This window comes from Xenopus laevis, chromosome 5S, assembly GCF_017654675.1.
Source record: "Xenopus laevis strain J_2021 chromosome 5S, Xenopus_laevis_v10.1, whole genome shotgun sequence".
Lineage (NCBI taxonomy): Eukaryota > Metazoa > Chordata > Amphibia > Anura > Pipidae > Xenopus > Xenopus laevis.
This window is the reverse complement of record NC_054380.1, coordinates 137,087,014-137,101,822: the sequence shown is the minus strand read 5'-3', so window position 1 is coordinate 137,101,822 and position 14,809 is coordinate 137,087,014. Positions and strand designations below refer to the sequence as shown.

General features: G+C 40.5%; 1 protein-coding gene across 2 annotated transcripts in view; it reads left to right on the top strand.

Annotated features, from left to right (window-relative positions):
* Positions 1 to 14,809, top strand: part of gata4.S (GATA binding protein 4 S homeolog) — a 36,746-nt gene that overhangs the window by 2,183 nt on the left and 19,754 nt on the right. Inside the window, exon 2 of one of the 2 annotated variants that reach the window (XM_018264312.2) lies at positions 1,050 to 1,807. In XM_018264312.2, the coding sequence (XP_018119801.1) occupies positions 1,291 to 1,807 (517 nt within the window). In that variant the 5' untranslated portion in view covers positions 1,050 to 1,290. 2 annotated transcript variants of the gene reach the window in all.

Here is a 14,809-nt window from a genome sequence, read left to right as displayed (position 1 = left end):
CTGCTGCTTTTACTTTTTAGGGACATTCTGCTGCTTTTAAAATAAACAAGGAATTTGTGACCTCATCGGTTCTATCAATTCTGCCTGAGCTACGCTAAACTCTCAATAAAAAGGAGAATAGTAAAATCGCATTTATTTTTATGGCTTATGTGGCTACTGAAAGCGTGCCACACATTTCTACCTGTCACTCCCTGAGCAACGAACCATGACAAGAGTCAAGACCTCACACGTTTATTTATTTCTACTTCAAAACAACTCACAAATATTTACCCTGGTTCCTTCCCATTGTTTAATTGTTTGGCACATTTTCTCTGATCTTTCAGTCGCGCAATTGCGCACAGATTGCGCACAGAGTCCCTTGTTTCTCTAGTTAGATATCAGCTTCTTATGTGTTTATTACCTCCCATTAATTACATATCATAGTAATGGCTGTGGGTAAAAGCTACATCTTGTATTCTTCCTAAACTAATGTGGTTATAGGAAATAAATCCAATCAATACCGGTTATTCATTTGTAGCAAATTCAAGTAAAGATTAAATGCGCATTTTATGTATCTTACTTATAAACCTCAATGGCACTCAAAGAAACATGCTAAGAGAGGTGATGTGTAAGAAAATGACACCAGGGCCCTGGCATTATTAATTCTATATTCCCATGCATTCAGAATGACTATAATGTATGGAAAATACATATTTGATATAATACCCCTGTTTAGGGGAGCTTTATCACCCAGTCTTGTGGAATGGAAAATCGGTGGCTTTTTATTCTGGTAATGTTATTAAATGTTGTTTGGCTAAAGAGCTTTTGGGGGCTGATGTGATTTGTTTTTGTTATTCTTTGGTATCAAACGTGAAGTGTTGAGATCATTAACAACACAAAGGTGAGGGGGAGGCTGTGAGACAGGTATAGTCTGTGCCCTCCTTGGGACAATAGAGTCTGCCACCTCTAGAGATGTCTCTCTAAACTCATTATTTCATCCCCAGACCCCAGGGGTGATGGGTGCCTTGTGTCCTCTCCCTTATTATTCTTCTCCTCTGTCTGACTCCTAGGTGTGACCTATAAATGTCCCAGAGGAGAGGAGGGCGCTTCTCACAGTAAACTTGGGAAGAGAAGATGAGGGATGTGACCTTCTGATTTGCTGATTGTCTCTAGATTTATCTCAGGCCTGGCTTCCATGAGATTGGGGATACAACGTGAGATATCTGCCTGGTGGTGTTATTTCTCTTGAGGAACATTCTATACACACACACACAGACTGTGGATTTTGTGGATTGAGTTGCCAGGATCAGGATGTATCAGAGTATAGCTATGGCCACTAACCATGGTCCCTCTGGCTATGAGGGGACTGGGAGCTTCATGCACAGTGCTACTGCTGCTACCTCACCTGTCTATGTGCCCACCACCAGGGTCTCCTCCATGATCCACAGCCTACCTTACCTCCAAACCAGCGGCTCATCTCAACAAGGAAGCCCAGTTTCTGGCCACAACATGTGGGCACAAGCCGGAGTGGAATCTTCTGCCTACAACCCAGGAACTTCTCATCCCCCAGTGTCTCCCAGATTCACTTTCTCCTCCAGCCCCCCTATCACAGCACCCTCCAGCAGAGAGGTCTCCTACAGTAGCCCCCTAGGCATCTCAGCTAATGGGAGAGAGCAGTACAGCAGGGGGCTGTGTGCCACCTATGCAAGCCCTTACCCAGCCTATATGAGTCCAGACATGGGTGCTGCCTGGACTGCTTCTCCCTTCGACAGCTCCATGCTCCACAACCTCCAGAACAGAGCAGTGACGTCAAGGCACCCAAACATAGGTAAGTCACCCAATCTTAATGTATCTGTCACTATGAGTCTTATTCCTCAAAATGTTGTGTTAAATAGGAGAGCCTTGAGGAAGTGCCAACTCAATGTTGTTTTCTGGAGAATTATCATTTATTATATCTATGGTATATAATTAAATTAAAGGGGAACTATCTTAAAATGTAATATAAGCTTCCTCATACTGAAGTAAGAGATAATCAGGTTTATCTTCACTATTCCTCTCTCAGCATCTGTTTCTCTTCATTCTGTCTTCATGCAGCAGTTGGGTGTCAGATATTCATTGACAGTTAGATCCAATATATCTTATAGGGGGCTCCTTTTGCCTAGAAGATGTATTAGAGCTAGTATAGTAGGACTTACCTGTCACTCTGTGTGGCTGGCAACACATGGCACTTTGGCCACTTTCCATACAAAGAAAAGCTTCACCTAAGCAGATATCCACCATCTCATGGCCACAGACTCCTCCTGGCCACAGACATGTATAAAACATTAGAAGAAAAATGGCCTCTGCACACACTTCAAAAAGTAACCAACGTGCCCGGTGCCAGTATATAATTAAATTGCACTCTGGGGTCTTGCTTCAATCTAAATCCTTTTATTTCATATATGAAATATTTTATATTTGGCCTTGGAGTGCTCCCACAACTGCCATTTTTATGAAATAAAAGGAATCGGATTGAAGAAAGACCCCAGAGTGTTTGCTTATAGAAATAGATATACAACATATATATATTATATTTTACGAATCTATTCGTTCAGAACAATTCATTTCAGCCCCACTAAGCAAAAACGTTGTTTGCAAGATTCATCTGACAATAAACTCAGAATAAATTACCGACCATGTCAAAAAAAGAATACATCTACATTATACATATAACACTGAGTGCGAAAGAGATTTTTGTTAGTACATTTAATACCCGGCAATTTTGTGAAGCTGAATTAATTTTTCTTATTAAAAAGTTTCTCCGTTTACCTTTTTTTTGTTATTCGCGCGCTGCGCAAACAGTTCAATGCGCAAAAATACAAATTCTTCCACCTTATTGTTTCCTGTGCGCTTGTTACAAAAGTTACAGTTTAATTGTAACGAACTAAATTATCCGGATCGAGCTGAGCATAGAGCAAATTGGACTTTTTTAAAGTTCGTGGGATTTAATGTAGAGGACAGAATTTAGCTAAAATTTAACCTAAAGTCACAATAATGATGAATAACAACCAGTGTCTGTATAAACAAAACTGAACGCCTTACTAATAAAATAAGCCTCGGGTTAAATTCTACATCAACCAGTTTTAAAACTTTTTTTCAAACACCAGTCATTTGATTGCAAGCTCTGCAGGCAAGGCTTTATATCCCTGCCAGAAAGCCTAATGGGTTGAACTTACAGGGTGTTTGCTTCAACTCATTTTCTTATTCCAATTTGTATATACAAGTAAAAAAAATATATATTGTTAAAAGGAACAGTATATACCATAAGATATTAAATCAACTGTAAAGATGCAAATTAGCGTCGGACAGATATAACATGTTCTGAAATTATATCACACGATTGAATATTGTGACTGCCTAATTTTAGTAAACTAAATACAATTTTTTTAAATCGCAAAGAGGTTAGATTAAGAAATCAACGCTACAAAACGCTAAAAAAAATTTCTGGTTTGAGATGATAAAGCAGAGGGGCATTAGGGCATTACAAGACAATGTAGGGAGATTATAATAAATTGAGAAAATACAGTGCAACTCTGTAAAGTCATTAAATTTGTTTTTCACCTTTTAATATAATATATAAATAGATATAAAATATTATGTAGAGAGTGACACAATTTGCAATTCGTTTTCATTTTTTATTATTTTTGGTTATTGAGTTATTTAGCTTTTTATTCAGTAGTTCTCCAGTTTGTAATTTCAGCCATCTGGTTGCTAGGGTCCAAATTCCCCTAGCAACAATGCTTTGATTTGAATAAGAGACTGGAATACGAATAGGAGAGGCCTAAATAGAAAGAGGACTACTTAAAAGTAGCAATAACAATAAAAATGTATCTTTACAGAGCATTTGTATTTAGATGGGGTCAGTGACCCCCACTGGAAAGCTGGAAAGAGTCAGAAGAGAAAGGCAAATAGATTAAAAAAACTATAAAAAAAAAATAATGAAGACCAAACAGCAAAGTTGCTTAGAACTGGCCAGTCTATAAAATACTAAAAGTTAACTTGAAGGTAGATCCAAGCCCAGGGAATGTTTCATGTTTTACATAAGAGAAATCAGTGCATCAGAATGTCCCTTGCAAGTTTACTTTATTGCTTTCCTCCTGTTAGAAACAAATAGGAGGTGACAGAGTCAATTGCACTGGTATCAAGTCACCTCCTGGTAAATTAAACATTTGTAATGTGCCCTATTTTCTGCAGGTCCAGATTCATTTTTTTTACTTCAAAGTAAAGAGACATCTACCAAACACCATGAGAATGTTATCCTGATAGTGTCTAGTAATAATACTGCAGTCTTACAGGGGTGGTTCACTTTTAAGAGTTATACAGGGAACTCTGAGTTTCACTCATGTATTATAAGGGAGAATGTACCCCCTACTGTAAATGATAAGGATATTAGAAGTCACTGAGGGGTTGTTCTGTGACCATATAAAGACACAAGGCTGCAGGCTGAGTTATACAGGGAACTCTGAGTATCACTCATGTATTATAAGGGATAATGTACCCCCTACTGTAAATGATAAGGATATTAGAAGTCACTGAGGGGTTGTTCTGTGACCATATAAAGGCACAAGGCTGCAGGCTGAGTTATACAGGAACTCTGAGTATCTCTCATGTATTATAAGGGATAATGTACCCCCTACTGTAAATGATAAGGATATTAGAAGTCACTGAGGGGTTGTTCTGTGACCATATAAAGGCACAAGGCTGCAGGCTGAGTTATACAGGGAACTCTGAGTATCACTCATGTATTATAAGGGATAATGTACCCCCTACTGTAAATGATAAGGATATTAGAAGTCACTGAGGGGTTGTTCTGTGACCATATAAAGGCACAAGACTGCAGGCTGAGTTATACAGGGAACTCTTTTGTATCACTCATGTATTATAAGGGATAATGTACCCCCTACTGTAAATGATAAGGATATTAGAAGTCACTGAGGGGTTCTGTGTCCATAATAAAGCCACTGAATGTAATAGTTATAAGTCAATGTACAATACATGTAGTATTTCCCTCTTTACATGTCCAACCACTCAAACAAAAAATGCTTTTCCTCAGCTAGAGATGTCTGTGCCATTCTAACCGCTCAAGGACACATAATTAAACACTGATGTTCTCATGCCCAGTGATAAGAGATTTGTTTTACTGCAAAGTGAAAGGATCAGTGTGGTTTGTGCCTGGCTGTATTACTGAACCTGTTCCAAAATAATGTGCACATTGTGCAAACTCCCCACTAACACAACTTACACTAGAATTACTGCATAGGCAGAAAAGGAGCAAGAAATTATGTTCTCTCAACCTAAACTTTCTCAGGGTAGAAAGAAACAGAACCTTCCCCATTTTACTAAATACCAAGGGCACAAGTGTAGAGACACAGTTTGCCCCATGCTCTAAGGGGCAAATTCACTAAAGCGCAAAGCACCGAACGCTAGCGTTAATTCGCTAGCGTTTGGCATTTTCGCTACTGCGCAAATTCACTAACGAACGCTGGCGTAGTTTCGCTAGTGTTACTTCGCAACCTTATGCCAGGCGAATCTTCGCTAGCGACGAAACTACGCAAATTCACTAACTTGCGCAGTGTAGTGAACGCTATCTTTTACGCTAGACTTCCTTCGCCACCTCAGACCTGGCGAAGCGCAATAGAGTAGATAGGGATTGTTTAAAAAAAAGTCAATTTTTTTTCTAAGTCCCAAAAAACGCTGGCGTGTTTTCTACATGATGGCTGATAGGCTGAAAAAGATGGAAATTTTTTTGGGGCTCCCCTTCCTCCCACCTACATTTCCTGACTCATGGCAACTTACCTAGACAGTGGGCACATGTGTAGGGCAAAATAAAATTTTTATTTGCTGATTTGAAGGTTTTCTTGGCATTTGTAGTGCAGATACGTGTTCCTCCATTGAAATTTGAATTTCGCGCCGTATGCAAATTAGCCTACGCTAGCTCAACTTCGCTTTATATAGCGAATCAACGCTAGCGCAACTTCGCAACCTTACGCTACCCCTGTGCGCAACTTCGGATTTTAGTGAATTTGCGGAGCCCTGGCGAAACTACGCCTGGCGAAGTGCGACGAAGTGCGGCGAAGTGCGGCGAAGTTGCGCCTGGCGCAACTTCGCATCTTAGTGAATTTGCCCCTAGGTCTCTCAGTTTTTGCCACACATATCAGTTGTAGACATTTCCAATCTGACTATTCAACATTGTGGCATCAGTGAACCAGTTGTGGGTAGAGTTGCCTCCTGCCCGGGATTTTACTGGCCTGGCCGCTAATAATTAAGCTTGATCCCAATGTTATTAATAGGAAAAATGCATAACAATATAGGAAGGCCGGTATTATTTTTCAAGAAAAGGTGACAACCCTAGTTGTGGGTGGATTTAATGTGCCTTTAAACCAAGAAAAATAAATGTTTTCTTATTCATTATTTCTAAATGAAGCGCCGCCTGAGGAACACTAAAGCGAAGAGCGCAATTGCGCTCTCTCTCAATAGCAAAGCTGAATTTCCAGTTTAAAAACCGGAAATTAGACTCTCAAAAGGTACCAGGGTGGCTTTATACCGCCCTTGGATACCTCTCCGTCTCCGGTGTTATATATTGCAATAATATATGTAATATATATTACATATATTATTATGTAATAATAATAATATATATTATTACATATATAACTTACATATAGAAGATATATATGTAATAATTAAATTATATATGCACTGTGACTAGTTTGTGTTCTATTCTATAATATTGAAAAAAAAATCCATGCTTGCAACAGGTCCCTGGGGCAAAAAAGGTTGGGGGCCGCTGGCATAGAGGGGCATTTCGGGTGCTTTTTAACCCACGGGCTGCCATTCTAGCACTTACAGTGGACTCATTTCAAATTAACAGGCTGCTGAGACAAAGTTGCAATACTGGATATACAGTCGCAACCCACACATGCAAAGGGATGGGTTATACACAGTAACGCTATGTAGAGAGTTACACCACTGAGTAATGTTTAATGTTGGAACTGATGCCTTGTCAGGGGAAGAACAAACAAAGTCATATGGGTACCAGCTTATTGGATTTTTAGGACAAGCAGAAAATGTAAATAATATTGTACAGGTAATACACATATGTCTCTCTATGATACAGTTTTATTGATGATCATTTTACCATCAGACTCACAATCTTTGAGACATATCTTTTCTATATTAACATCAAGTTATGAGGGCAGAGACTCACAGAGAGATTCTGGGAGATTAGTTGCCTGGCAACAAATCATCTCTTCTTGGGGCGACTAACCTCCCCGAACTGCCTCCCGACGGCTAGAATGTAAATCGCCCGAACTTACCTCACGAGGAAACTTTGGGCGACTTCGGAAAACGAAGTGCTGCAAGTGCCATCCTGCTGGTGATTTCAATTCTAGCCGACGGGAAGGCAGTTCGGGGAGATTAGTCGCCCGAAGAAGAGGCGATTTGTCCCTGAATCTCCCTGTGCGTCTCTGCCCTAAAGGAACCAGACTGTACAACATCATGTACATGTGTAATAGACTAATTACAAGTATCAGACGTGTTATTATTTAATACTAGTACCCTGAGAAAGTGATTCCACACATCATCTATTGTTCTATAGGAGGGACAAGACAATTAGATCTTCTAACAAAATATAATTTGACATCATTTATTCTCTTTCTTTTACTGCAAAGTCAGGCCCCCACACATATATATAAATGCAAAGGTGTTTAAAGTGTTTTGGATAATTGTTGAGTATTGTTTCGAATCCACAAACAATGCCAGTTGCATTTAATTATGTTATATTGTCCTTAATTTGCACCAAAAAGGAACTTTTCAGGGGGGGGGGGAGTATGTTAATGTTCAAATCAACATTTTTGAATGAAAGAAAACAGTATTTAAATATACCCAACAAAATAGAGAAAGCAAATGCATTGCAATAGTCAGAATTAGTTGTCAACCTGGTGGTGATGGAAAGAAATATTTTTGATTAACTTGATAAGAAATTGACACCCAACAGATAGGAGGCCCGGACTGGCAATCTGTGGGTTCTGGCAAATGCCAGAGGGGCTGCTATAAGGGGCCATAGAAAGTCAGTATTTAGTGGGCTGGTGGGGGCTGTTTGGGCCTCTGTGTACCTGAAATGCCAGGGACTATTTTCATTCTCAGTCCGGACCTGACAGATAGGGGCTGATTCACTATGGGTCAAATATCGAGGGTTAATTAACCCTCGATATTCGACTAGGAATTAAAATCCTTCAACTTCGAATATCGAAGTCGAAGGATTTAGCGCAAATACTGCGATTGTATGATCGAAGGATTATTCCTTCGATCGAACGATTAAATCCTTCGAATTGAACGATTCGAAGGATTTTTAATCCAACGATCGAAGGAATATCCTTTGATCAAAAAAAGTTAGGCAAGCCTATGGGGACCTTCCCCATAGACTAACATTGACTTCGGTAGCTTTTAGATGGCGAACTAGGGGGTCTAAGTTTTTTTTAAAGAGACAGTACTTCGACTATCGAATGGTCGAATAGTCGAACGATTTTTAGTTCGAATCCTTCGATTCGAAGTCGTAGTCGAAGTTTGAAGTAGCCCATTCGATGGTCGAAGTAGCCCAAAAAAACCTTCGAAATTCGAAGTTTTTTTACTTGGAATCCTTCACTCGAAGTTAGTGAATCGGCCCCATAGTGTGAAATAGACGGGATCTCCTTGTAAAATATAATTTATTGCAGTGAGAGGAACTGCATAGAGCCACACGTGTATTTGTATGTATAAGGGTAGAACTACATGGGCGATCTAGGTCCGATCCGACCCCGATCAAGTCGGAAGTGCCGGAAATAAGGTAAGAAATAGAAATGTCGGATGAAGGCGCAGCATGCACCCGACACGGCACGGCCATTGGATGCACGCTGCAACTACATCTGACATTTCTATAACTAACCTTATCTTCGTCGCATCTTCGTCGGATCGGACCTAGATCGCCCATGTACTTCTACCCTAAGGTAACAACAGCACACGGCTACTTATGTAAATACAGTTAAATATGTAAGTTCTGACAGTCAGTGGTACAGTCAGTAGCCTATGGGCACACAGGGTGTTGGCTCTGGCTGTTGTCAGCCTATGTATTTCTGCAGGCGGAGAGAAGCAGATCTGCTCCATTGATTTGAATCTGATCAGCCTGTATGTGGCCACACACAGCCCAAAAACTGACCTCCGCTTCAGCTCCGCTGCACACAGGCTGATGGGATACAAAACATGGTATTATTTGGAAACAGCAGAAAACCCATCCTCTCAGTAACAAGATGTGTATAAAAATTTGATCCAGAGACTGGTCTGATTGTCATTTTGGAGTCAGGAAGGAATTATTTCCCCCTCTGAGGCAAATTGGAAAAGGTTCAGAAGGGTTTTTTGCCTTCCTCTGGATCAACTGACAGTTAGGCAGGTTATATATAGACTTAAGGTTGAACTTAAAGGGATACTTTCATGGGAAAAATCATTTTTTTCAAAATGAATCAGTTAATAGTGCTGCTTCAGCAGAATTCTGCGCTGAAATCCATTTCTCAAAAGAGCAAACAGATTTTTTTATATTCAATTTTGAAATCTGACATGGGGCTAGACATATTGTCAATTTCCCAGCTGCCCCAAGTCATGTGACTTGTGCTCTGATAAACTTCAATCACTCTTTACTGCTGTACTGCAAGTTGGAGTGATATCACCCCCCTCCCTCCCCCCCAGCAGCCTAACAACAGAACAATGGGAAGGTAACCAGATAGCAGCTCCCTAACACAAGATAACAGCTGCCTGATAGATCTAAGAACAACACTCAATAGTAAAATCCAGGTCCCACTGAGACACATTCAGTTACATTGAGAAGGAAAAACAGCAGCCTGCCAGAAAGCATTTCTCTTCTAAAGTGCAGGTACAAGTCACATGACCAGGGGCAGCTGGGAAATTGACAAAATGTCTAGCCCCATGTCAGATTTCAAAATTGAATATAAAAAATCTGTTTGCTCTTTTGAGAAATGGGTTTCAGTGCAGAATTCTGCTGGAGCAGCACTATTAACTGATGTGTTTTGAAAAATTTGTTTTTTTCCCATGACAGTATCCCTTTAAGGTTGAACTTGATGGACGTGTGTCTTTTTTCAACCTGACTTACTATGTTACTTTTAGTGCAAATTAGTTCACAGTTCTTAGGAAAACAATGTGACGTATGTGATAAGCGGCTGTGACACTGACATGTACTGAATGTTCTTTATGGCTTTACATTTCCCACATAATGTAGTAACAAACAGCTCAGTGATATAGAAACTGCCACGTCCATATAAATCCAAGGACTGTTCCTTTAGTACATTCTTTATGAACACTTTAACCATAAAGTCATCACAATAAAATGGAATTTGCTAAGGGTAGGCAGTAAATATGATTAGTCCTTTTCCTGAATTGATAATAATTAATAGGCACATGTGAAATAGGGACCTCCGGAGGAAACTTCAGGTGATTTAGAGATAAGTTGGATTTCAATTACAGACAATGGAGAGGCAATTTCGGGAGATTTGTCGCCCGCAGCCAAAAATCATGGGCAACAAATCTTCCCATGTGCCACAACCCTAACATTTTGGTTGTATCATTGAAAAGACACATTTAAACATAATAGTTTGGCAAATAGCATTACAACAATGCTTCACACTTATCTGCTGATTGCAGGAACTGCCTCATTGGCTTCTTTGAAAAATATCTCAGTACAGGTATGGGATCCATTATCTGGAAACCTGTTATCCATAAAGCTCAGAATTAAGGAATGGACATCTCCCATATCATTCTCCTGCCGCGGAAAGGTACGCGCAGGGCGGGCAGATTCTGTCCAGCGGAGTTCACGGTCGCCATCTTCAGCCGATTTGGTAATCTTCGGAATGAGACCGGAGTGGCGGCGTATGTACAGTTGGAGCGCCGGTCTCATTCCCAAGATTACCGAATCGGCTGAAGATGGCGACTGTGAACTGCGATGCCCGAATTTGATCTGACTTCCATCGGCTAAAATAAGAATCGCCTGAGGGCAGGCACATGGAGTGCTTCGTTTTCCGAAGTTGCCCAAAGTTTCCTCGTGAGGCTTCGGAAAACGAAGCGTTCCTTGGGCCTGCCCCCAGGCATTTTACATTTTAGCCGGCGGAAGCAGGGGCGTAACTATAGAGGAAGCAGACCCTGCGACTGCAGGGGGGCCCAGTAGGTATAGGGCCCCATGAGGCCCTAATTCATATACAATTTCAATAAATAGTCAACTTCTAGACATATTGGGGGCCTGAAAAATTATTTGCTGTGGGGCCCAGTAATATCTAGTTATGCCACTGGGCGGAAGGCAGATCGGGGAGATTAATCGCCACAAAGAGGAGGAGGAGATTTGTTGCCTGGCGACTAATCTCCCCGAATTTGCCCATGTGGCCAGACCCTTAAAGAACGAATGCTGGGATAATCCACACAGGATCCAAAAATCGTACAAACCGTTGTTTCGTAATCTTTGCATCTATATCCAGATTTATTTCTAACTCATGTGCCACAGACCATAATTGTAATGTGCAGCAAGGTACCAGATCATAACAAAGTATTGGTGCCTTGTTTATATCTTTCATGCCAAAGTAGTAAAGCCGGCCATAGATGTTGAGATTTTTAAAAGATCAGATCCTGATCGTGAGACCACGATTATCTCGGAACGATCGTACGAAATGACCATCAACTAAAAAGACCAATTTGCCAGGAAAACAAAGGGGAGCTGCCTGCTTGGCCCTGCAGACATAGATACATTGCACTGGGACCGACAAAGATTTTTTGACCTGGCCAATCAATTTCCTGACAGATGTCGGCCGAAAAAACGTAAGATGTACGATCGTTCGAATCCCACTAACCGCACGATAATTTAGAAGCAGTGGCGTAACTAGATATTACTGGGCCCCACAGCAAATTATTTTTCAGGCCCCCAAAATGTTTAGAGGTTGACTTGTTTCTCCAATATTTATTGAAATTGTATATGAATTAGGGCCTCGTGGGGCCCCTATACCTCCTGGGCCCCCCTGCAGCCGCAGGGTCTGCTTCCTCTATAGTTACACCCCTGTTTAGAAGGATCGGTCACACTTCCCTAAAATCGGTCGTTCGGCAAGAAGAATCGTTACGTCTATGGGGAGTTTAACTCATGTCCTACCGGCCAAGGAAAGGGCAACTTTACCTCTCGTTACTCTTAAATTTGTTTGTTCTGCTCTACAGTTTGTAAAACTCACATGCACCCTCCCACCATCATGCACTAAAATAATAAATACATGAAAAGTTTATTTAAAAACTGTCCATTCAATCAAGCCGACATTCATCTCCATGGATATGGTAACACCAGTCGCTGCAGAACTTTTGTAACATTCATTCCGGGCAGATCGATAGTAACGAGTTGTAGGTTAATTATAATCACTAAATACACTCGGAAGTTTCAAAGTTCACCCACGTTCTGCAACGTTTCAAAAAAAAAAAAAAAAAAAAAGAGAGCAAAGCCAAGAAACTTTCATTGATTTGTCCAAAACAGGTGGGAGTTTGAACCAGTCCACAGGCTGCTCCTGCTCTTTCAAATTCTCCCCTTATCTGAAGCTTTGCCTATCTAATAATATATGTCATTTGAGATAAACAGTTCAACCAATTGAGTAGCAAAGTCTCAGCTTATTGCTTTTCTTTTCCCAATGTTGTGTGGCGTCATCTTATTCCATTACTCCGGGAAAGCTAAAAGTATCGCCTCTTATAACTGTCACAGTGTAAGTACCTGCAAGAATAATCTCCCTGATAAGCTCCTCCAGGAATCACTCAATGTACAATGAAATAACTTTGGATCTGAGAAAGATTGACCAGACTCTATTATTTATCAGAGTTCAGCACAGTTCACCACATATTCATCAGAGCATGAGAATAGAGCAAAGTGTATTTTAGAATGTTTATTCCCACCAATCACCATTAGGAAGGCATAAACCCCAGTCCAGATATGAGCAGGTCCCTTGGTATACTGTATACAAGATCTCTATTTGTTACATTGTAGATCAGATTGATAGTTCTTACATTGTGTACATTGTATACTCCTGCTTCTCCTTGTGCCATGGTTAAAGGAGAACTAAAGCCTAACTAAAAAAGTAAGTAGAAATGTTGTACATGATGTTTTGTGCTTCTGTACCAGCCCAAGGCAACCACAGCCCTTTAGCAGTAAAGATCTGTGTCTCCAAAGATGCCCCAGTAGCTCACCATCTTCTTTTCTGCTGAGTCACTGCACATGCTCTGTGCTGCTGTCACTTACTGAGCTTAGGGACCCACTCACAATATACAGTACACATAGGGGCACATTTACTAAGGGTTGAAGTGAATTTCAAGCGAATTTTTCAAATTCAAAAATTCGAATTTCAAAGTAATTTTTGGGTACTTCGACCATCGAATAGGCCAAAATTTGATTCAAACTGAAAAAACTTTGAATATTCGACCATTCGAAGTACGGTCTCTTTAAAAAAAACTTCGAATTCGACACTTCGCCACCTTAAACCTGCCGAATTGCTATGTTAGCCTATGGGGACCTCCTAGAATCTATAGCCAATACTTGGCTACGTTTTTAAAAGTCTAAGTTTTTTTTTTGAAAATCGATCGATAGATTAAATCATTCGAATTGTTCGAGTCGAACGATTGCTACGATCGATTTTAATTCGATTGAAAACAGCTAAATTCAAAAAAAAAACTTTGACTATCGAATTTTTTCAATTCGATGGTCGAATTTCGAAGTTTTAGCACTTCGAAATTCGACCCTTAGTAAATGTGCCCAATAGAATAGAAATGTCACAATATAAGGCTGATTAGTAATTAATACACATAATTACTACATGGCAGCACAGAAACCAGTGCAATTAGCATCAGAATTGAATAATCAGCAAACCTGTAGCATCAGCTTATATTACAGCCAGGGAAGCTCATTTTCTGCTGGATAATTAGTGACGAGCCCTAAGCTTAGCTTCTCAACAGCCAATCAGAGCCCACTGAGCATGTGAGTGTCACAGACACTTTCCAAGATGGTGACCCCCTGTGACAAGTTTGAAGTCCTGGATCATTGCTGCTATTGACAAGCTGAAACTTTAGCCTCGTGCAATAAGTTCACTATATAAAATAGGACATTTTTAGCTATATACATTTTCAGGTTTTAGTTCTTTTTTAAGCGGTAATTTCTGGGATTTGAAATCATTTTGTTTTCATAAAAATCTGTGCACTATCCCCCAGTGTCAGACAGGGGTGTCTGGGGCTTAATCTTAATCTTAAAAGGGAATGCACTCACCAAGTAATTTGAGTGGCCCCGGTTGCATCTCCCGGAACCCATTGCTGGAGGTGAAGTGCAATGAAGAAAAAACATTGGCACTCGATTAAAAATTTACTTAATTTCAGCTGTTTAAAACATCCTGGCGCATTTCGTATCCAAAGATCCATAGTGGCAGATTCACTAACGGGCGAATTTTCTGCAACGTCAGCTTAGTACCCATGGCACCACTTTGCGAGGCGCAAATACGCTGCAAATACGCTAATTCACTAAAATCTGAAGTTTTGTTCTGGGCCTCGAACGATGGCGACTTTTCAGCTACTTCGGCAGTGCGAGCATTTCATAGCGAAGATGCGCTAGCGTTTGTTTATGTGATTTTTCCTGTCATCGAGGACGGCATCGGCTAGTTAATGTGGTCCTACGACCCGTCGCTAGGGTTGCCACCTCACCCCTTTAAAAGCGAATGCATACGGAATCCACAGCCTGCAGGGCAAATTGTCA